This window comes from Peromyscus californicus, unplaced genomic scaffold, assembly GCF_007827085.1.
Source record: "Peromyscus californicus insignis strain IS unplaced genomic scaffold, ASM782708v3 Scaffold_4__1_contigs__length_199733344, whole genome shotgun sequence".
NCBI lineage: Eukaryota > Metazoa > Chordata > Mammalia > Rodentia > Cricetidae > Peromyscus > Peromyscus californicus.
In genome coordinates, this window is record NW_026294562.1 from 167,264,853 (window position 1) to 167,290,126 (window position 25,274).

General features: G+C 44.9%; 1 protein-coding gene across 1 annotated transcript; it reads right to left on the minus strand.

Moving 5' to 3' along the window:
• Window positions 1–4,395: 4,395 nt before the first annotated feature.
• Window positions 4,396–24,607, minus strand: LOC128095144 (carcinoembryonic antigen-related cell adhesion molecule 3-like). Its single transcript, XM_052713879.1, has 7 exons — window positions 24,544–24,607; window positions 16,776–17,135; window positions 13,981–14,340; window positions 10,617–10,970; window positions 9,026–9,385; window positions 5,702–6,043; window positions 4,396–4,679 (listed from the first exon to the last, which is right to left on the minus strand). The coding sequence occupies exons 1-7, from the start codon at window positions 24,605–24,607 to the stop codon at window positions 4,396–4,398; spliced, it is 2,124 nt and encodes a 707-aa protein (XP_052569839.1).
• Window positions 24,608–25,274: the final 667 nt, after the last annotated feature.

Here is a 25,274-nt window from a genome sequence, read left to right on the forward strand (position 1 = left end):
ATCTGAGATACCCTCTCATACCTCTTAGAATGGCTAAGATCAAAACACTGAAGATAGCTTATGTTGGAAAGGATGTGGAGCAAGGGGAGCACTGTTGATGGGAGTGAAAACTTGTACAGCCACTTTGGAAATCAGTATGGTGGTATCTCAGAAAATTGGGAATCAATCTTCCAGAAGACCCAGCTATACCACTCTTGGACATATACACAAGGAATGCTTAAACATACCAAAAGGACACATGCTCAACTATTTTCATAGCAGAATTATTCATAATAGCCAGAACCTGGGAACAATCTAGATGCCCTTCAACTGAAGAATGGATTTTTTAAAAAAAGTGGTACATATAAACAATGGAGAACTATTCAGCAGAGAAAAACAATGACATCATGAAATTTGCAGGCAAATGGATGGAATTAGAAAATATTATCCTGAGTGAGGTAACCCAGACTCAGAAGGACAAACATGGTATGTACTCACTCATAAGTGGTTACTAGATGTAAACAATGGATAACCAGACTGCAACCCACAGTTTCAGAGAGGCTACCGAGCAGGGAAGACTGTAAGAAGGACACATGGATCACCCAATGAAGAAGAAATAGATGAGATCTACATTAGCAAACTGGGGGTAAAGGCAGGTAATGGAGGGCATGGGATGGGGCATGAGAACATAGGGGAATGGGAGGTTTGAGATGTAACAGGGACAAAGTGGGAGAGCAAGGAAAGAGATACCATGATAGATGAAGACATCGTGGGAATTGGGAGATACAGAGTGCTAGGGAAGTTTTCAGGAATCCACAAGGATGACCCCTCCTTAGACTACTAGCAATAGATGAGAGAGGGACTGAACTGGCCTACTCTGGTAATGAGATGGATGAATACCCTAACTGTCATCATAGAGCCTTCATCCAGTGACTGATGGAAGTGGATGCCGAGATCCCTGGCCAGACACCAGTACAATCGATAAGAGAGAGGAGGGATTCTGTGGGCAAGGGACATGGCGATCATGATGTGAAAATGTACAGAGACAGCCAGCCAAACTAGTGACCAAGAGCTGAGGAGCCCCCATCATACTGGACTAGGCCCTCTGGATTGGCAAGGCAGTTGTTTAGCTTGAACTGCTTTAGGGGACCTCCAGGCAGTGGGATCTGGACACATCCCTGGTGCATGAGCCAGCTTTGAGGAGCAGAGTGCCTATGGTGGGGTACTTTGCACAGACTTGGTGCAGGGAGGAGAGGTTTGGACCTGCCTAAACTGAATGTACCAGGTTCTGCTGACTCCCCATGGAAGATATTGCCTTGCAGGAGGTGGGAATAGGGGGTGGGTCAGGTGGGGAAGGCTGGGAGATAAGAGAAGGGAGGACAGGGGTATCTGGGTTTGGTATGTAAAATGAATGGAAAACTTCTTAATAATTATTAAAAAGAAAATTTACTCACAGGTAACATTTATGTTGACTGGGGTGCCAGGTTACACACTCATACCATTCCGAGTCAGTCCTAAAGACACTAGGAAAATTGAAAACCCTGTTGATCTCAGACAGCCTCAACCTGACACTCTTTAAAGGTTCTGAAAACTTACTCACCATAAGTAGTTTATATCCTCAGACTCAGGTTCACAGGTTTATGCTAACAAGCCCTCACTCTCCACTGAGTGGGAGTTGTTCTTGTGGTTGTATGTAACAGTGCAGTGTAGACAACAGAGAGGAGATTGCCCTGTGTGGGACCTCTGACACTTGCAAGGGTCTCATTCAACTAGTGTTGGCCTGTCCCTGTCATCCAGAGTATGAAGTAAGTAAGAAGGTAAATCACAGGAGATGAAAGGAAATCTGAGTGCTCTAAGATGGTGGGCCCTCCTTGTTATAAGAGAGAAACAGACTTGTAACATGGGATAGAAGCTACAGAGCTTGGTGAAAGACAACTCTAAGGGTTCATACAGCCTAAAGTGCTGTGTCTCTCAAAATGCACTGAATGTCACTGCACTATGATCCAGTGCCCTCCAAACCTTTGCTGTCTAAGACTGTACTAAAGATAGGTGATGATTAGAGTTCCCGTGTGGCTTCACTAGGTCACCTCACAATCTATCCTCAGGACTTGATGTGTGAACAGAAATCTCCACCAGGAGACCAGCAGCAGGCCTGCTTTCAGATCAGTGGTCCAGGTGGACCACAACATGAGCCATTCTGCTCAGGTGGTTCATGATGACTGACATAAGCCACTGGCTACCTAAGGATGAAGATGGATCTAGGAATCATCTAAGCATATGAAGATTAGAATAGGCTTTTAACAGAACCACCTTTTTCCATGGGCTTTAATGTCTCTTCTCTAGTATGTGTGGACCATGTAGTGAGCTTTTCAAATGGATAGTGATTATATGACATATAGAACATAAAAGAAATAACTTGCTGAAACTGGAATGATGGACCTGGTGTGTTCAGCATGTGTGCTTGTTTTGTTGTAGCTCATAACATAAGATCTAGACACCTGAGGAACCTCAGTAATTGCCTCCTTCAGTTGGCCTGTGGGTATGTATGGGGACTATTTACTTGTTCCAAATTGATGTGTGAGAATCCAGCACACCTTGGATATTGCCAATCCCAGGCAGGTTGTTCTAGGCTATACAAGGAGAAGGTACTAAGAAAATCATGGAGCATTTGCCAAGAAGCATCATTCCTCCATAGTCTCTACTTGACTTCCTGTTGGGATGAATAATAATACAAATCAATAATAATCTTTTACAAAATCAGTGGATCAAAAGTTGGTTCTTTGAAGTGATTAACACTTTTGACAAACTTTAATCTGATTTGCTTTATTTTAAAAAGATTAACATTATTAACATTAGAAGTGAATATTGACACCTTATATTCCATTTTCTGAATTCTAAGAATTCCATGAGTACTCAGTAGTTACTTGCTAATTGTTGACTGACCTAGATGAAACAGACACATTCCAAGAAGCCCAGAACCTACAGAGATAGAAGCATGAAGAAACACAAAACTGATGCCATTTCACAAAAATGAACAGTCTTTTTGTTTGGTTTGGTTTTTCAAGACAGGATTTCTCTGTGTAGCCCTGGCTGTCCTGGAACTCCCTTTGTAGACCAAGCTGCCCTCAAACTCACAGAGATGATCTGCCTACTTCTGCCTCCCAAGTGCTGGGATTAAAGGTGAGTGCCACCACCCCCAGCTAAAATGAACAGTTGTTAAGAATGAAACAGGCAACATAGGAATAGAATAATTTCCAGTGCATTTGGGGAACACATGAAATCATACAGCCAATTCTGTATTCGGGGGACACTGAGCTTTTCCTGTAAGACCTGGATCAACACAAGGATGCTGCTGTGGCCACATCTGTTCAGTATTCCCTTAGGAGTCCTAGACAGAACAATTAGACAAGACAAAGAAGTGAACGTGGTCCATCAATCAGCTGTAATATGTCTGTAGATGACTTGAAGTTATCTGTAGAAGATCCTTAAGATTCTACAGAAATTTGTGAAACTGGTGAGCACACCCACCCATCTTAGCTGTCCTTCTGTAAATTAATATTGACTGCAAATAATCGGATATACTGTTTTGTCACAAGTATAGAGAAAGAAATAGATGTGGTTGCACAGGCCTGGAGGGAATGGGACTGGATTAACAAGCTTTGGGAATGGACAATGGTGATGGTCACATGAACATATCCATATGTTCATGCCACTTAGTTGCCCACTTCAAAATGGCCAAATGGGAAATCCCATATATGTCTCAAAAAGTGTTGACAGGAAAAGGAACCTTGTGTAATGTCACCCTGTCAATGCCACTCTCAAGTTAGAAGCAGTCCAGGTCAGCCTTTTGACATGTCATGTTTTTTCACATGTGTACCTAAAATAAACTGTGGATCAAAACTGTTTAGTAACAAGTTATGTCTGTGTGGGAAAAGGACAGTCCCTTCTCCTGTCACTCTTCCTCACTTCACATAAATGACTGTTGTCTAGGCAGCATAGTGTGAATGAGTTCTACATGGAATGCATTTGGATACAGGAGAGGATGCATTTATCTTCATGCAAACACTGCAGCATGTTAACAGGGGACGCAGAGCATCCAGAAGTTTGGGGGTTCATGAAATGAATTTCCATGGATTCTGAGAATTGTCTATATATTTAATCCAAAACCCAAGCTCTTATCTCCTTTGCAATTCTGTTTACTGTATTGATGTCTTCTTTTCCCTTTTGCAAACCAAGTCTCTGTTTATATCCTGGCCTGTCTTTAGACACACGTTTATGCCAGGATTACAGCCATGAGCCACCAAGCCAGCTGTACCTGCGTAGTAATTGACCATTTCTACCACCAAATTTTTCTCCTTGTTGTACCCCATTGACAAAGAAATGCCCCTACTCTGCTATAGTGTGAGAGCAGCGAGGTCACTCATTCATCACATCCAGATAGACTGGGGGACTGGTCCTTGAACTGACTTGGTTGGAGACCTTACACTTATACTCTCCAGCATCCTCCATCGTCACAGGATCTATGCTGAGTCGGCACTTTTTCGGTGACAGGGTCATCCTGTCTGTGAGTTGCAGATTCTGGTTATTGAAGATCCACTGGGTGGAGATTCCAGTGTCAGCTGAGAGGCAGGTGAACACAACAGAGCTCTGCACTGTAACTTTGGTGCTGGTGACTCGGATAAAGGGCAGTGTCACAGGCTCTGTGAAGCAAAAAAGGAGGGGGAAATTACAATAGCCCTTCAGAGATTTCAACAGCCTCCTCTGTAGGCAACAGATATTTAATAAAGCCTCTGGGGTGGAGAAATTGAGGTTATGATATTAGACAGTTTTCTTGTAGTTTGGATCTGCCACTCATGGCTTGTGTGATCCTGATTCAGCCTCTGGGTTTCCTGGGTCTCTGTTCCCTTGTCTAGTGCACACAGTTCATGGTCATTGTCTTGTGTCTGGGTTAAACTTAGTTATGAGCAATGGCATGACGTTTGGATGGGGGAGCTGCTCTAGTCAGCAGTATCTCTTACTATTTGCCTGCAGCAGAGAATTCCCTATGCTGGACCCCTGAGGACAAGGAGCTGCTTAGAGAACTGTCTCCTCTGTCCCTCCCTTGGGAAAACCTAACGTTCTCGTGAAGTATTTTAAGCCCGTCATCAGAAGAGTTAACATGTCCAGGCACCTGTCCACTGAATAGGAGACTCACCTAACTGTAGCTTCATGTCACTGCACAGCTGGCGTCACACACTATGGGTCTTGGAAAGTCAGTAAAGCCTTATTACCTGGCATTTGTAACAGGAAATCAAACTCTGGCTCTGGAGAAAAGCTCTCCTTGGTCACCTGGGGTTGAGTCTGAAACAGAGGTCTGGGACCAGGACTTTCTATTGCTCACCTCACTATGATGAAACCACAAATCTGCAAGATAGACCAGACCAGACTCCCAAAAGATCTTTCTCAAAACCATGATCTTGGCGAGAGCCCCAATATTCTGAGGCTAACTGACATCCTTGGGCTCAGTTACCCAGCACATATCCTCCTCTGTAGCTGTAGTCAGGTGATGGATGCTGGTCCACATTACTATGTCTACCTGATGTGTGTCCTGTACTAAGTACTCAAACCCCAATATGGAGACACAATGTAGAGAGGAGGTCTTCAGTCCACAATGGACAGTATTGTGTGTGTATAAAGAGAAATCAACCCCACAGGAACTCATAGGCTCAAAAGAATCACTTACTGTATATGTGGAGGTACACATGTGCTTCTTGAGTTTCAAACTGTGCATTTAATGTTCTTAGGGTGTAGAATCCAGTGTCCTCCTGGGCAACATTTTGGAGCAGCAAGGATCCATTGGGATACACAGTCTCTCTACCACTGTGTGCGGGCCCCAGCATACTCTTATTACTGGTTATTACATTCTGGGCAATTTTGTGTTCGTTGTCAATTGGTATCCCTTTGTACCAGACAAAAGACTGAAGGTCCTCTGGGATATTATGAACAAGTAGGAGAGCATTTTCCCCTTCAACAACATTGTGTGGCATTGACTCAATAGTGAGCTGGACTGGAGGTCGCCTGCAGGCTACAAGGGAAGATAGAAGAGAAGAGAGACAAATTCATCAATACTGAGAACTTGGTCTTTGGTGTACTGAGTAGCTTAGGTTCATCACTCAGCTGAAATGGGTGGAAGTGTCTGACAACCTCAGGGGTGCCTTCCCTTACTTATTCCTCTACAGATGCAGTCATCACATTCTGACCTCTTTGATCGCTTCCCTCTCTGGATGTCATCAACCCTTGACTTCACTTACAGATGGGCCTCCTGGTCCATCTTCCAGTTCACTAGAGATGGAGCCATGTTTTGAAAAATTAGTTTGATGTTTCTGGAAGACCCAAGACCTGGAAAGGCTCAGAAAAATGTGGGTGGATAGAAGAACAAATGTCCATGGATTTGCAAGTCCAGGTGTTTATGAACTTCTCATGTGTGGAGCTACTGACACCAGTTACAACTCCAGCTTACATTAACTTTTGCATGTGTGGGGAGTCAGTGTGTGGGTCTGGGTGGGTGTGAATGTGAGTGTTTGTGCAGGAGCAGGTGGATGACATCCTGTGTGTATGCATGAATGCAGGTCACAGCACCTAGATGGAAGTCAGCAAACAACTTGAGGGAGGTTTTCCCAACTTTCCTCCTTAAAAGATTCTAGCTAGTCTATGAGCTCCCTGCCCACACACCATCAGGCAGTGTTCTCTTCACCTGTGAGCAGAAGCCACTACCGGGGCTGCAACCTTTGCAGAGAAGCACACAGTGAACCTCCATGGTGGCTACAGCCTGCTCTGCCCTCCCTCTGTGGTGAACAGCTTTTGGTCCAGCACTTACCCCAATCCCTACAGCCTTCCTTCCTCTGAGCTCAGCCTCCTGACTGGCTGGAAGCGCAAGGCCATTCTCTGTCCCTTCAACTCTTAGTCCTGCCTGGTATCCCAGTTAACTTCTCTCTGTACATGATATTTGTCAGCTTAGTGATATTATTATTGTCCACGTGGAATTGTTGTTGTTGTGGGGCCCCATCTTCTTCTTTATTATTTCTTTGGCTTGTTGCCAGGTTATGGAAAAATCCTTTTTTAAACCTTTACTATTGACATGATTTTTTTATGAAATTCTGAGGCCTCCAGAACATTTCTTATCAATAATTTATCAATCTCATCATTGCCTTGTGCTAGAGGTCCTGGCAGACCAGTATGGGATCGGATGTGAGTTATATATAAAGGATGACTCCTTTTCCTGATTATATCTTGTAACTGAATAAATAGTGAAGTTAATTTTGAAGCATCAGGGATAAATTCTGCAGTCTCAATATGTAATACTACTCTTTCAGCATACTGAGAGTCAGTTACTATGTTGAGAGGTTCTGAAAAATCCATTAATACCAACAGAATAGCATACAATTCTGATTTTTGAACTGAATTATAAGGACTTTGAACCACTTTACTTAAGTTTTCTGATTTGTAACCTGCCTTTCCTTGTTTGTTCCTTAACCTTCATTCTCCTAAAAGACAAAAAACAATGTGGGCCAGGCAGGAAAACTCTAGCTACATCTCTCTATATTTTTTTTCACTCTTCCAGACCATACAATGAGCAACAAGTTTGATAATCATTTCTGTGCCCTAGGGCAACAACAATTCACACCAGGGCTCTCCGCTGCTGTGTTCTACCAACCTGTCCTTCATGACACAGAATCCTAGCTGAGTGCCTAGTCTGCCCTGTTCTCAATGCTCTGAGAAGGTGGGATTTACTCCCTGCAGGAAGGTGACACAGAAGTATGTGAGTACTGGAAAGGAACCATCTGAGTGATGACTGGGAAAGGGTACAGACTCATTCTCAATTGAGCCACCAGTCAGGGCATGTTGTCGTGAAGCCTAGTAGGAGACTCATGGAGATGTGGAGCAGGAGGTGATGTGAATTCTGCAGAGACGGCAGTGGTTCCATCATCCTAGGGAGAGTTCACTGGGACCTCCATCTTTCTGTGATGGCTGAGCCATTCCTTGGGTCTCTCTGTGTCCTTCCTGGGATGCTGCTGACCTTTGACAATATAAGTCCTCAAGGATGTGCCAGGAGGTGGTGAGGAGTGGTAACACAGGACCCTCTCCTGGGAATTATACTTAGAAACACCTGAAGGAACCAGTAGGTCTAAGAAAACTGGCAGTAATCTCCAGGTCTGTAAGGGACATGGATGGAAGCTAGACTATCATTAAGCTCATGGTTCTGTGTTGATTCTGTGTTCTTCTATAGCCACCTAGTGATAACTAGAGAAACTGCACAGATGTCCAGATCAGCATCTCTTTTACTATTTGCCTGCAGGAGAGAATTCCAGAGTTGGACCCAGTGGACAACCATTTTCAAGGAGGGATTGTGTCTTTTTTCCCCTCCCCTTGGGGACCTTGGCTTTCCTGTGAGGTCTCGTGATTCATCAGGACAGTTAGTTAATGGTCTGGCCACCTGACCAGCTATACTCTCCATGTGTGGTCTCTGGTGAAGACAATCTAGGTGACCTAGTCTAGCCATACCTCTCATGACAGTGCACTAGCTGGTTCCACATACCAATAAAACCCTGTTCCCTGTCAGCTCTAACAGAAAGTTAAGACCAATAAGTGACAGAAGGCTCCCAAATGTCATCTGGAGTCTATCCAGGGACAGAGATTTGCAGCCAGGGCTTCCCAGTGCTCTGTGTGAGGATCCCATGGATTCCTCAACAAGGGCCTGCCTGACCCTCACAGAATCGTAAAGGAATCATGTGCATGGTGTGAGCTCCAAGGGTCTGCACTGAAGGTGACAACCTGTGGATGAGTTTACCCAGCACAGGTATTCTACTCTGCAGGTAAAGACAGGTGAGGAGTTCTGATGCATTACAGTTTTTCCAAACTATGTGTGTCCTGCAGTAAGGATTTAAACCCCAGTTGGGGGAGACATAGTGTAGTGGGGAGGAAGTGGGCACAGCTCAGTCCTGACAGTCCAGTGTATGAAGTAGGATAAGCCACACTCAGCAGGTGGAGGCCAAAGGGAATCACTTACGGTTCACATGGAGCTGTACATGTATTTTTTCAGTTTTGAAATCTCTGTTTAAAATCTGTAGTGTGTACATTCCTGCATCTTTCTCGGTGACATGCTGGAGGAGCAGGGATCCATTGGTGTACACCGTTGTTCTTCTGCTGTGGGCAGCACCCTGGGTGAGGTAATTCATGGCTCTGTTGTATACTGCGATTTTACAATTCTGGAGGCTATACTTTGATTTGTACCAGGAAAAGGTTTGCAGATCTTCTGGCAGATTATGAACAAGGAGGAGAACGCTTTCCCCTTTAGCAGCATCCCGTGGCACCTGATCTATGGTGAGTTGGGCAGAAGTGACATCCTTGCAGCAAGCAGAAAGGGAGGCTGAAACACACAAGAAAAACAGTTATCACAAAGATCATTGTGTTTGGTGGAAAGATGGCAACCTTCTTCCTAGGCAGGTGGATTCATCACTCACCCTGAAGATGCAGGTGTGGGTGCTTCTAACCCACCTGGTGGGTGTCAACAACATAACCACTAATCCCTCAGTGCCCCAGAATATGTCATCTCCTCTATAAGGAACTCCCTCCTGGGGTGTCTCCATGGCTGCCCCTCCCTGCCCTCAGTTAATCACTGTGCACACCTAGCACACTGAAGTTGAGATTATGCCTCCTCTGAACTTTTTCTCCACAGACCCCACATCTTCATCTTCATTCTTGTTTTTTTTTTTCTCAGTTTCCTTTGTGATTCCAGTCAACCCCTGACTTCACCTTCTAGATGTCCTTGCTGTTCTGCCCTGAAGCCCATAAGTCTAGGACTGGGTGGGGTCCAGGAGAAGTCTGATATCATTGCTGGCTCAGGTATTAGGAAAGACTTAGAGACTGGGATGGCTGAATTTAAGTCAACTTCACACAAGCTACAGTGGATTTGAATGAGGGGGCTCAATTGGAAATGTCACTACCATATGGGTCTGTGGGAGGGTCCAGCCCATGGAAAGCAGTTCAACTCCTACACTCAGGTTCCAGGATGCTATAAGAGACATGGCTGAGCAAACAATCGAGAAAAATCTAATAGGCATTGCTCTTCCATGGTCTCTGCAACTGGTCATAGATTTTATTTATGAAATTCATGTTTGGAGAAAATGAATACCCCATTTTGACATGTACAGCCAAGAAGCATTGCTCCCATTTAGCTCTCCAAGGCATTAATAGTCTAGTCTGGCAAAATGAGCTCTATGATCACTAGTAGTTGAGCCTAGCACAGAGGAGTGTGGCCAGGCCTCCTGGTGCTCACTTCTCTGTTAAGATACCATGGTTTCCTCAATGATCCCCTCACTGATGCCTACAGGGGCTTTCTAACTGAAATTTGCATTGAGATCACCATGAGACTGAACATATTCTGATATCTTCGGCTGAGTTACTTTTGTGCCAAGGACTTTCTTGATACAGGGGTGAATTCGCTGATGGAGTGTGATCTATCAACATTTGTCTCCATCAGGTGTGCCTTCCGCTAAGGGTTTAAACACCAACATGGAGACACTATGTATAGGCCAGAAAAGCCTGTGCTGTGTGTCTAAACTCCACAGGACACTGAATAATCACAAAGAATTACTTACTGTCCAACTGGACTTGAACATGTGCTGTTTCAGATTTCATATCTATGGACGGAATGTGTAGAGTGTACCATCCAGCATCTTTCCAGGTGACACTATGGAGCAGCAGGGATCCATTGCTGTACAGTGTCTCTCTGCCACTGTGTGCAGGACCCAGCACACTTGAATTTATGGCTATTATATGTCTGGCAATCTCATATTTCTTGGACTCAATAACTCCTTTGTACCAGTAAAAGGATCGATGATTCTCTGGGAGATGGTGAACCACGAGAAGAACACTTCCACCTTCAGCAATTCTAGGTGGAACTGATTCAATAGTGAGCCGGGCATAGGTGGGTTGGTATCCACAATGCAAGGCTAGAAGAGAAGAAAGATCCATTAGTAGCAGAACTTTTGTATTTGCCTAAATTGTGGCCCTGTGTCCTGAATAGATGTGTCCATTACTCAGCCTAGGTGTGTGAGCGTCTTCCTGTCCTACTGGGTGAAGGTCAGCACATGACCTCTACGCATTCAGTGTCCCTGCACATGTCATTTTCTCTGTATGGCACTATCTGCTCTGTTGTCAACAGGGTCCTGGCTCAGTGCCCTCAGACCCCTGCTGACATTCACCGTACATTGCTGTTGGGGGGATGACGTCCTGACCTGCTTCCCTATAGACCTTGACAACTGACTCTCTGGCTTTCTGTTGTTTATGTGCTATTCTCTCATGTGACACCTGTGGAGAATGAATGAATGAATTATGAATGAATGAACATGAGAATGAACAATCAATATTCCAAGGTCCAGCATGTACTGGGTTTTATTTATGAAACTCTCAGCTTTGTGGCCAAATGATATCACAGTTTGATTTAATTTTTTAAATCTATTTCCATTTCATGTGTTTTTGTGTGATGCCCTGTATGTGTGTGTGAATGCACGTTGGTGTGTGTACATGTGCATTCCTACATAGATAAGTATATGGCTCAGTGCATGCCACAGTATTTGTATGTGGGGCAGAGAACAGGTTTGAGGACTAAGAGAGTACTCTCCTTCTACCAAATGGGGCCTGAGGATTAAACACAGGTCATTGGGCCTGGTACAGTTTGACTTCACTCACTGAAACACCTCACTGACCCACCCAGATCAAATTCTTTTCTGTGTCACCCTGTTATAGTTGGGAACATCAGTCTTCAGAATACAGCAGCCAATGTGATTACCATTGAACAGAGAACAATCTGGCTTTCATCCCTACCCCTTACCATTTCCTGTTCACTGAGAACTTCCTGCTGTTGAACCTCTGTGCATCTCTGTGTCATCTCCACTAAGGGAGAAAGAAGACACCTTGATTCTCCTTCAGACTCTTGTCTTCCTTGAGGACTCCAGCCAGGACCTGAGCTGCCCACTCCCACAAACTGTCAGAGAATTCTCTCTTCACTTATGAGATGAGCCCTTGTCCATACTGCTCCTTGAACAAGGTAGGGATCTTGATCCCTCGGAACAGGGGTGTCTCCGAGGGATCCAGCACTGCCACCACATTCCACTGTCATGGAGTCACTTCTCCTTCCCAGAATCAACTCTACTGTCCTGGAGTCAGATCTGCTGTCCTGGAGACAGCACCACTGCCCTGCCTCACCCTGAGCTCAGCCTACTACCAGTCAGAATCCCCTCCCAGAATCACCTGGGCTGTAGATGGGTCTTTGTACAAGGTACTGCTGTCTCCCCACCCCCTTGGCATTGCTTGTTGATTCTCTTCCCCAATCTCTTTCATTATGTTTCAGTCCTTCAGACCACACAGTGAGCAACAGGCCAATAATCATCCCTGTGCTCCAAAATCTAATAGCTTACCCCAGGTCTGACCTCTGCTGTGTCCTGGCCTTGGCTCTGTAGTAGCACCGAAGAGGAGAACTCTGTCCTTCCTATGCATTCTTTGTGACATAGAAACTCCTCTGTCAACCCAGTTGTCCTCATGTCCTCAATGCTCTGGGAAGGTGGAATTAGCTCTCAGTCAGAAAGTGATGGATGTCTGTGAGGGCTGGAAAGGGACCACCTGAATGATGCCAGGGGAAAGACACTCATCACTTTTCACTAGTGTCATCCTTTGTGGTCTCATCCAGAATAGATATCCAGGAAGTATTATATCAGGAAATCCATGTCCTGTGTTTGGAGAAGGTCACCTATGTCTTGGAAAGGTGTGGACTCAACCTGCTTTGGAGGGTTTCAAAGGGAAACATGAATTCCAGCCTCTTTTGTTGGCTGAGGTGTAGCTCAGGTCTGCCCATATCCACCCAGAAAATTTAGGGATGTCTCTATCCTTTGCTTGATTATTCCCCTGTGGTTAGCCTCTGTTTCCCTATGGAAGATGCTAGAAGGAATGAGGCTGAACATGATCCCCTAGCATAGAGAAAGAACCATAGGTCAGAATGGCCTTGTAGGAGGGACCTCAGGTCTGTAGTGACAGAAATAGAAATCACACAAGTTTCTATCATCTTCTCCAGGAAAGAAACATCCTAGAGTTTGACTGTGAGCTAATATCACCCCTCTGGAGATTGATAGGATGACTGGAGCTCATGTCTGGGAGCTGGCAAGACCAGCAAAGCCTGTTGCTATTTGGTTGCCTGAAGGAATTTCCTGGATTGGACCCCAGAGGACAAGCACTTGCCAGGTGGATCTGTGCCCTCTCTTCTTCACCTTGGGGACCGAGTCTTATAAGTCCATGAGGACAGTTGACTGCTGGCCTGGGCACATGTCCAGCTCTGCTCTCCATGCTGAGTCTCAGAAGGAGGGAACCAGGTGACACACCTTGAATGTGGCTCTCATGACAATGCACTGATTGGTTTCAAATGCTATGAGATGTGGATATTCAAAAATCATTATTCCCTGTCAGCTCCACAAGGAAGTAAGAGTCCAAACCTGGTACATAAGGAACTAAGTGTCCCCAGGATCATTTGTAGTCAATCCTCAGACAGAAGTATGTAACAAGGGCTTCCTGGTGCTCACCTCTCTTTGAGAATGGCAAGATCTGCCTGATGCCAGCATGGTCTCATTCTGAATCATGTTCATGGTGAGAACCCCAGAAGACAAGACTGAGTCTAATGTTCTTGTACAGACTTACCATTTCCCATCACACACACACACACACACACACACACACACACACACACACACACACACACTCACACACACACACACACACACACACCTTTCTGAGGATGGAGTGAGGGCAGGAGTCTGATCTATGGCCATTTGTCTCTGGTATGTGTGTCCTGCACTAAGTGCTAAAACACCAAAATGGGGACACAGTTGAGAGTGGAGGTATGCAGAGACGAAGCAAGAGAGTCCTGTGAGTCCACACACACCCCAGGACTGAATGATCTTAAGAATCACTTACTGTCCAATTGGAGCTGCACATGAGCTACTTCAGCTGTCATATTTGTGGTCAGAGTTAATAGGGTGTAGAATCCAGCATCCTTCCAGGTGACATTGTGGAGAACCAAGGATCCATTGCTGTACACTGTCTCTCGACCACTGTGTGCAGGGCCTGGCACACTTGAATTCTTGGCTATTATGTGTTGGCCAATCTCATGGTTCTTGAACACATTAATTCCTTTATACCAGGAAAGGGCTTGAAGATTCTCTGGGAGATTGTGAACCACTAGAAGAACACTTGACCCTTCTGTTACTCTGGGTGGCACTGATTCAATAGAGGGCTTGGCAGAGGTGAGAGGGTGCCCACAGTTCAAAAGAGAGGCTGGAAAGGAAGGTAGAGATTGATCAATAGTTGGACCTTTATATTTGGCTAAGATGAGGCCCTGTGTCCTGAGTAGATGTGTCCATAGCTTAGCTTGGGTGTGTGGGTGAGTGACTTCCTGTCATTTACTGACTTACATGTCTTCAGTGTCCTGCATATGTCATTTCCTCTGTCTGGCGCTCTGCTCATGTGTCAACATGACCCCATCTTAAAGCCTCAAACTACTGCTCACATCAGAGTAGATTGGTGTTGGGAACATGTCTCCCTGTCCTCTTCTCTACAGACCTTGACACCTGACTCTCTGACTCTTATGTTCTTTCTTCTTGTGGATCTAGTCAATACCTGACTTTACCTTCTAGCTTTCTTTAAATCCAGTACACTAGGACTAGGGAATAGTAAGAACCTGGATTCATCTTATTTTTTTTAAAGAAATGGTGCCTAGAAAAACTCAGATACCTGTGGAGAATGAATGAATGAATGAATGATATCCCGTGTATTCCCATGAATGTTTAAGAAATTCATAGGTTTGGGATTACAGAGTTGAATGTTTCCATTTGCTTTGATTTTTTACACTCACTTGTATTTGTGTTCACGATCACTGTGTGACTGCAGGATACAGTCCTAGGTGAATGTCAGAGGACTTGTGTTCATTAGTCTCAGCATGTCAGCCATTGAAGCAAATGCATGTGTCTAGTGAGCCATGTCACTGATCAGTATGAGCTTGATTATTTTCTTTAGGATGCCAAGGTGAGGACATCAGTGTTCAGTTATTGTCGTCATGCTGATTAAACTTGGGTAAGAACAATCCCCTACCCCCCTTACTTTTTCAGATTCACCAAGGATAAGAGTAAGTTACCTGCTGCTGAGCCTCTGGCCTACGCTTTGCCTTCTTCTCTACATACACTGAGACTCCTCTCAGGTCCTTCTTCCCTTAGGAGACTCCAGAGGGTAGGTCAACCCTCTTTTCCCATATGCTGTCCACTCATGGTGTCCTTACCTGTGATCAGCAGCCCCTGAGAGTCCGTGATTCTTTGCAGAGAGAAACAAAGGTGCATCCCTAGACTCTGTGGCCTGATAGACCCTTGCTCTATGGCACATCTCCTCCCAGGCTCTGCTATCCTTCCTTCATGTGAACTGAGCCCTCTCCCAGGATGGAGCATCTCCCAGAGTTCCATGGGCTGTGGGGTTCGCTATTCAAAACCCTCCTACTCTGTCTCCTACTCAGTGCTGCCCCATATCCCTCTCTACTTCTCTCTTTATGTCTCAGTCCTCCAGAACACACAGTGATCAGAAGGGCAGATGAGCATCCCTGTGCCCTGAGAGAACAGCAGCTCAGCCTGGGGCTGCCCTCTGCTGTGTCCTGGCCTTGAACTGTCAGCACCAAAGAGTGAGCCTCTGCACTCCATGTACAACAGAGAATCCCACCTGGCACCCAGTCTGCCCTGTGTGCTATCCTATCTTTCTCGAAGGAAATATATAAGGTCTGATACTCAACACGATCCCCTGGCACTACAGAAGATGCAGAAAGCAATGAGTATGTCTGTGAAGTCTGTGTCACTGACCTCCAGTCTGCAGGGAGAGGGGTGGGAGCCAGGATACAAGGTAAGTTCCATTTTAGAGAAATACTTTTCAGAATGTTGATTGTGTGTCCTGATTCTCCCCCTGGTGACCACTGGGGGAACTGCAGCTCACCTCTGGGGAGCTGTTGAGATCAGGCCTTAAAGACATTTACCAAAAAGAAAGAATTCCTTGAAAGAACTCCCTGAGCTGAACCACAGAGGACAAGCACTTGTCAGGCTGACATTAGTCCTCTGTCCCACTCCTTCATGACCCTGACCTTCCTGTGAAGTCTCATAAACCTATCAGGACTGTTAATGCCCTGGGCACCTGTCCAGCTATGCTTTCCTTTTGAGTCTCTGGAGAAGATGTCCAGGGCATTTAGCCGAACTATGGATCTCATGACAGTGCACATGGCACAAAACTTGAGCTAGTAGAAATCACTGTTCCTGATCATAGGAAGTCAAAATCCAAAAATGCTTCTCATGGACACCTGGAATTGAGTCTGGGACAGAGGACTGGAGCCAGGAATTCCTGGTGCTCCCCTCTCCCCGAAGATCCAGTGTTATCCTCAATCAGGCCCAATGTTGATTTCTTCAAGGTCTTTCTCATGGACACATTCCTGGTGAGAACCCCAAGAGTCTAGACAGAGGATGATATCCTAGGTGAGTTACCCACCACACGTTCTCTTGTGTGCAAGGGCTCTATTCTACTGCAGTTATTCTACACAATTTAATGTGTCCTGCATTAAATTCTCAAACCTCAACATGGGGACATAGTGCAGAGAGGAGGTATATACATGCCAGCTCTGACACTTCTGTGCATGTCCAGTAGATTGAACCCCACCCAGCATGGAGAATTCACAAAGAATTACTTACTGTACACATGAAGGTATGTATATTTTGTTGATACAATTTTTACTTTTCTACTTCTGGTTTGTAGTATATAGATTCCTGTGTCCTTATGGGTGACATTTTGAATCCACAGCGATCCATTTGGGTACACGGTCTCTCTACCACTGTGTGCTGCCCCCGGCACAGCAATATTGTATTTCAGTGTGTAGGTCGCAATTTTATGGTCCATATTTGCTCTTTTTTTAAACCAGGATATGGTTAAAAGATTCTCTGGCAGATTGTGGACAAGAAAAAATTTGCTTTCTCCTTCGACCACATGGAGAGGCACTGATTCAATGATGACTTGGGCAGTATTGGGCCGGTACCAACAGGTTAAAAGGGAGGCTAGAAAGAAAGGGATAAAAAAAATCAATATTTTCCTGCCCCGGACTTCCCATCTGGACAAGCGGTGAGGGCCTGGGCTCAGCCTAGATCCCATCCTTGGGCACCAGCCACTCTGGGGAAGACCTGCCCAACTTGGCCCTAGGTTCTGGCCACCGGGCAGGTTCACTTCTACCCCTACCGTGAAGGCTGCCCTTCTCCAAGACCCCCGCCAGACCCTGCAATCTCCACGCCCTGCCCCCACGCCCATTATTGCCTGAGACCCCAGCCACTTCCTGAGACTTAGAGACCGGCCCCCAGCGCCCATCCTGCCCTTAATGGACTTCTCATCTGGAAAAGAGACCCCCGGTAGACCCTGCAATATCCAGGCCCTGCCCCCTCGCTCATGCGCCCAAGACCCCAGCCACTTCCTGAGACTTAGAGACTGGCCCCCAGCTACCATCCTGCCCTGGACTTCCCTTCTGGACAAGAGGTGAGTGCCTGGGCTCAGCCAAGATCCCATCCCTGGGCACCAGCCACTCCAGGGAAGACCTGCCCAACTTGGCCCCAGGTTCTGGCCACCGGGCAGGATCCCTTCTTCCCCCACCCCTACCGGGAAGGTTCCCCTTCTCCAAGACCCCCGGCAGACACTGTAATCTCCAAGCCCTGCCCCCACGTCCATCATCGCCCGAGACCCCAGCCACTTCCTGAGACTTAGAGACTAGCCCCCAGCGCCCATCCTGCCCCAGACTTCCCATCTGGAAAAGAGCTCCCATCCTGCCCTGGACTTCCCATCTGGACAAGAGAGCTCCCATCTGGACAAGAGAGAGAGACTTCCTGAATCTGTCAGCTCTGTCTGGACCAAGTGCGCTGATAAGTTCAAGAATGAACCACAAGGAGATGGGCAGATGTCAAGGCAGAAGTACATACAACAAAATGAAGAGCAATACAGCATCACCAGAACCTAGCCCTCCTCCAACATCTAGACCTGAACATCAAAAATTGGAAGAAGCAGAAGAAAACAGCCTTATGAATAACATCATGAAGAAGCTAGAGGCTTGTGTAGAGGAAAAGACAAACAAAAATGGGAAGAATGCTATAAAAAACTAGAGGAAAGGACAAATAAAGTAGAAGAAAACAATAAAGTCCTGGAAGAAAACAATAAAGCACTGAAAGAAAATCAAGAAAAAGCAATGAAACAAATGAAGGAAACAGTCCAAGACCTGAAAAGGGAAATAGAAAAAATGAAGAAGACATAAACAGAGGGAATTCTGGAAATAGAATATCTGAGTAAATGAACTGGAACTTCAGATGCAAGTATAACCAACAGAATTCCAGAGATGGAAGAGAGGATCTCCAGCGTTGAAGATATGGTAGAAAAAACAGATTTATCAGTCAAAGAAAACACTAAAGCCAACAAAGTCATGACCCAAAGTGTCCAAGAAATTTGGGACACCATGAAAAGACCAAACCTATGAATAATAGGGATAGAGGAAGGAGAAGAATACCAACTCAAAGGCACAGAAAATATATTCAACAAGATCATAGAAGAAAACTTTCCCAACTTAAAGAAGGAAATGCCTATGAAGATACAAGAAGCCTATAGAACACCAAACAGACTAGACCCCCCCAAAAAAAGTCCCCTCACCACATAATAATTAAACAACTAAATGTACAGAATAAAGAAAAAATATTAAGAGCAGCAAAGGAAAAAGGCCAAGTGACTTATAAAGGCAAACCCATCAGAATAACACCTGATTTCTCAATGGAGACTTTGAAAGCCAGAGGGACCTGGACAGATGTAATGCAGACATTAAGAGACCATGGATGCCAGCCTAGACTAATATACCCAGCAAAAATTTCAATCATCATAGATGGAGTGAACAAGACATTCCATGACAAAGCCAGATTTAAACAATACTTATCCACAAACCCAGCCCTACAGAAAGCACTAGAAGGAAAATTCCAACCTAAGGAAGTCAGATACACCCTTGAAAACATAGGCAATAGATAAAACCACAGCAGTAAACCCCAAAGAAGAGAAGTACACACACACTACCACCAAAAAATAACAGGAATGAACAATCACTGGTCATTAATATCCCTTAATATCAATGGACTCAATTCATCTACAAAAAGACATAGGCTTACAGAATGGATATGAAGCAGGACCCATGTTTCTACTGCATACAAGAAACACACCTCAAATTCAAAAATAAACACTACCTAAGAATAAAAGGCTGGGAAAAGACTTTCCAATCAAATGATCTTAAGAAACAAGTGGGTGTATATGGTGATATTTTATTTATATTAAAATGTTATTTGTATGTTAATAAATAAAGTTGCCTGGGAGTCAGAGCTATTAGCAAGCCATAGGAAAGCAGGGCAGTGGTGGCGTAAGCTTGTAATCCCAGCACTTGGTAGGCAGAGCTGGGTAAGTCTCTGTGTGTTCAGGGATACAGCCATTATTGGATACACATGCCTTTAATCTCAATACCAATCATGAAAAACCTGGAGGCCTATACAGACAGGCCGTGAGGAGGTGGTCATGTGGTTGGGTTTACAACCAATGAGACGGCAGGACAGGAACTCTATATAAAAACTTTAACACAGGGGTAGCTCTGGTTTGGAGAGGTAGGACCACTGCAGGAGGAAGGGTAAGGTTTTAGCTCTTAGCTCTGACCTCTTGGCTTTCTTCTTTGCATTGGTTCTGTGTTTCTTATTTAATAAGAAGGTTGTTTACATCTACACACCACCACTGCCCAGCTAGCTCAGTCAGTAGAGCATGAGACTCTTAATCTCAGGGTCGTGGGTTCGTGCCCCATGTTGGGCGCCATTTGTAGCTAGAGATTTGCCCTGACTGTGGGCCAGGCAGGAAAACTCTAGCTACAGGTGTACCATCCTGATATCCAGCAAAATAAACTTCAAACTAAAATCAATCAAAAGAGATCAAGAAGGGCATTACATACTCATCACAGGAAAGATTCACCAAGATGAAGTTTCAATTCTGAACATTTATGCCCCAAACACAAGGGCACCCACATATGTGAAAATGAAAATCTAAAAGAAATGGATAATTTTCTGGATAGGTACCACATACCTAAGTTAAATCAAGACCAGATAAGCTATTTAAATAGTCCAATAACCCCTAATGAAATAGAAACAGTCATTAAAATCTCCCAACCAAAAAAAAGCCCAGGACCAGATGGTTTCAGTGCAGAATTCTACCAGATCTTCAAAGAAGAGTTAATACCAATACTCTCTAAATTGTTCCACATAACAGAAACAAAAGGATCATTACCAAACTCCTTCTATAAGGCTACAATTACCCTGATTCCTAAACCAAACAAGGATACAACAAAGAAAGAGAACTACAGACCGATCTCCCTCATGAACATTGATGCAAAAATACTCAATAAAATACTGGCAAACAGACTCCAAGAACACATCAAAACAAGTACCCACCATGATCAAGTAGGCTTCATCTCAGGAATGCAAGGGTGGTTAACATACGAAAGTCCGTCAATGTAATACACCATATAAACAAACTCAAAGAAAAAAACCACATGTTCATCTCACTAGATGCATAAAAGGCATTTGACAAAATCCAACACCCCTTCATGATAAAGGTCTTGGAGCTATCAGGAATACAGGGAACATACCTAAACATAATAAAGGCAATTTACAGCAAGCCAACAGCCAACATCAAATTAAATGGAGAGAAACTCAAAGTGATTCCACTAAAATCAGGAATGAGGCAAGGCTGTCCACTCTCCCCATACTTATTCAATATAGTACTTGAAGTTCTAGCCAGAGCAATAAGACAACATAAGGAGATGAAGGGAATACAAATTGGAAAGGAAGAAGTCAAGCTTTCCCTATTTGCAGATGACATGATAGTATACTTGAGTGACCCCAAAGGTTCAACAAAGGAACTGATACAGCTTATAAACACCTTCAGCAACATAACAGGATACAAGATCAACTCAAAAAAATCAGTAGCCCTCCTATATACAATTGACAAAGAGGCTGAGAAGGAAATCAGAGATACATCACCCTTTACAATAGCCACAAATCATATAAAATACCTTGGGGTAACACTAACCAAGGAAGTGAAGGACCTATATGACAAGAACTTTAAGTCCCTGAAAAAGTTGAAGAATATGTCAGAAAATGGAAAGATCTCCCATGCTCATGGATAGGCAGGACTAACATAGTAAAAATGGCAATCTTACCAAAAGCAATCTACAGATTCAATGCAATTCCCATTAAAATACCAACACAATTCTTCACAGACCTGGAAAGAATAATACTCAATTTCATGTGAAAAAACAAAAGACCCAGGATAGCCAAAAGAATCCTGTACAATAAAACAACCTCTGGAGGCATCATGATCCCTGACTTCAAGCTCTACTATAGAGCTACAGTAATAAAAACAGCTTGGTACTGGCATAAAAACCGACATGTGGACCAATGGAATCGAATTGAAGACCCTGACATTAATCCGCACACCTATGAACATATAATTTTTGACAAAGAAGCCAAAAATGTACAATGGAAAAAAGAAAGCATCTTCAACAAATGGTGCTGGCATCACTAGATATCAACATGTAGAAGGCTGCAAATAGATCCACATCTATCACCGTGCAAAACTTAAGTCCAAGTGGATCAAAGACGTCAACATAAATCCAGCTACTCTGAACCTGCTAGAAGACAAAGTAGGAAGTAGTCTTGAATGTATTGGCATAGGAGATCACTTCCTAAATATACACCAGTAGCACAGACATTGAGAGAAACATTCAATCAATGGGACCTCTTGAAACTGAGAGCTTTTGTAGAGCAAAGGATATGGTCAACAAGACAAAGCGACAGCCTACAGAATGGGAAAAGGTCTTCACCAACCCCACATCTGACAGAGGACTGATATCCAGAATATATAAGGAACTCATGAAATTAGACATCAAAATGCCCAACAGTCCAATTAAGAAATGGGCTATAGAACTAAACAGAGAATTCTCAACAGAGGAAACTCAAATGACTGGAAGACATTTAAGGAATTGCTCAACATTCTTAATTATCAGGGAAATGCAAATCAAAACAACTGTGAGATCCACCTTACGCCTGTCAGAATGGCTAAGATCAAAAACAGTGATGATACCTTATGCTGGAGAGGATGTGGATCTAGGGGAACTCTCCTCCACTGCTGGTGGGAATGCAAGCTTGTACAACCACTTTGGAAATCAATATGACACTTTTTTAGAAAATCAGGAATTAATCTCCCCCAAGATCCAGCTATACCACTCTTGGGCATATACCCAAGGAATGCTCAATCATACCACAAGGGCACTTGCTCAGATATGTTCATATCAGCATTATTTGTAATAGCCAGAACATGGAAACAACCTAGATGCCCTTCAACTGAGGAATGGATAAATAAAATGTGGTACATATACACGATGGAATACTACTCAGCAGAGAAAAACAATGACATCATGAGGTTTCCAGGCAAATGGATGGATCTAGAAAAAATCATCCTGAGTGAGGTAACCCAGACTCAGAAAGACAAACATGGTATGTACTCACTCATATGTGTAGGCTATTTACCCACCATCCCCACAGTTCCCCAGAGTTTTCTTGAGTGCGAGCAGTAGGAAATATTAGATAGAATGATTTATTGCGGAGAATATCGTGTAGATAAATAGATAGAAAATAAAGGATAGCCTCGAGAGGGCCTGGAACCTATTCCAACGGGCCCTGACTGTCTCTGCCCCAGGGTTTTTATAGAGACACCAAGGGGTGGAGCAAAAGACCTCCTCCCCCAGCACAGCCAAGTGCAGACCATCTCAGACACCTGCACTCAGGCTTGTTGTCCTAATCATCCTCTATGTGGACCTGCTGGATAAAGCCACGAGGAACCTGAGAATGGGCTCCCACACATAGGAGTATACTAGATGTGGAACAAGGATGACTGGACTGCTACTCACAATACCAGGGAGGCTACCTGGAAAACAGGACTCCAAGAAAGACACAGGGATCGCCCAAAGATGGAGAAATGGATGAGATCTACATGAACAGCCTGGACATGAGTGGGGGTAATAAAGGGCGAGGGTCGAGGGAAAGAGAGCTTGGGGGAGTGGGAGATCCCAGCTGCATCAACAACAGAGAGGGAGAACAAGGAATAGGAGATCATGGTAAATGAGGACCACATGAGAATAGGAAGAAGCAAAGTGCTAGAGAGGCCCACAGAAATCCACAAAGATACCCACACAACAGACTGCTGGCAGTGGTCGAGAGACAGCCTGAACTGACCTACTCTGGTGGTAGGATGGCCAAACACCCTAATTGTCGTGCTAGAAACCCCATCCAATGACTGAGGGAACTGGATGCAGAGATCCATGGCTAGGCCCCGGGTGGAGCTCTGGGAGTCCAATTGGCAAGAAAGAGAAGGGTTTATATGGAAGAATTGTTGAGACTGAGGTTGGATAAAGCACAGGGACAAATAGCCAAACAAATGGAAACACATGAACTATGAACCAATGGCTGAGGGGCCCTCAACTGGATCAGGCCCTCTGAATGGGTGAGACAGTTGATTGGCTTGATCTGTTTGGGAGGCACCAGGGCAGTGGGACTGGGTCCTGTGCCCAGTGCATGCGTTGGCTGTTTGAAACCTGGGGCTTATGCAGGGACGCTTGGCTCAGCCTTGCCGGAGGTGACTGGACCTGCCTGGACTGAGTCTACCAGGTTGATCTCAGTACACGGGGGAGTCTTTGCCCTGGAGGAAATGGGAATGGGGGGTAGTCTGGGGGGAAGGAGGAGGTGACGGGAGGGGGGAGAACAAGGGAATCCGTGGCTGATATGTAGAATTCAATAATACTGAAAAATAAAATAAAATAAAATTCTCAAAAAAGCATCAATATTGAGCAGGTGTGATCATAACTCAGTTGAGGCATCTGGCTGGTGGTGTGTCCACCCTCCTTGATGGAGATGAGCAACATGACCTCCATTATTCAGAGCCTCTGACTGTGTCCTTTCCTTTTCACAGAATAATCTTCTCACTTCTCTGCCTGGCTCCCCTCCTCAGGGGAGCTATTCCCTGAGGAATAGCTATTCCCATAGCTCTCCTCACATAAGGAGTATTTGGAGTGATGAAGCCACTCTGACCTCCTCCTCTATTTGGAATCACCGTGCCATGATTGGGGACATCAAGCTTCAGAACATGGCAACCAATGGACTCCCTTTGAATGAGGAGTGTTTGGGGCTTTGCTCTTCCCCTCATCACCTCCTGTCCTCTGAGAGCTTCAGGATTCTGAGTCTCTGTCCCTTACTGCACCTTCTGCACCATGACTGCAAACAGAAACCCCTAGTCTTCTCTCAGGATCCTGTCCTCTTGAGTTCTCCTCCACCCCCACAGTCAGAGAGGGGGTACACTTACCTGTGAAGAGTAGTCCCTGCCAGGGGGTGCAGCCCTTGCAGGGAATCATTGAGGACTCCACCATCTCTCTTCTCACTGTGCTGTTCTCCGTATTAGGAGAAGAGATTCAGCTACTACACAGCTCCCAGGCTCTTCTGTCCTTCCTCCTTCAGAGATGAGCACTCTCCTAGGCGGGTGTATTTCACAGACCACAATGGGCTGTCAGTTGTTGGATCTGTGTCCAAGGCACTGCTCTGTCCCTTCCACTCTCAGGGCTGTCCCACATTCCTCTCATCTTTTCTTTCTTTATGATTAGCCTCCAAGTAACACATTGAGCAACAAGGCTGATAAGCATCCCCGGGCCCTCAGAGAACAATCACTCATCTCAGGCCTGACATCTGCTCTGTCCTGGCCTTGGGTCTGTCAGCACACAAGAAACCTCCATCCTGCCTGTGTGTCCTTGTTACACAGAGACCCAGCTGAGCATCTGGTCTGCCCTGTATCCTCAGTGCTCTGAGAAGGTGGGATTTACTCCCCAAAGGAAGTGGACAGTCTCTGAGGACTACAAAGAGACCAGCTAAGTGATGACTAGGGATGAAGAGCAATCCTTTATCACTAATGTCATTAGTCAAATTCCTGACCCAGGAGAGTGGCCTAGGAGCCATTGTGTGAGGAGTTTCATGTCCTCAGTGTTGGGGTAGATGTGGGGCCACTCTTTTTATGGAGAGCTAAAAGGCAGCCTTCAGCATTAG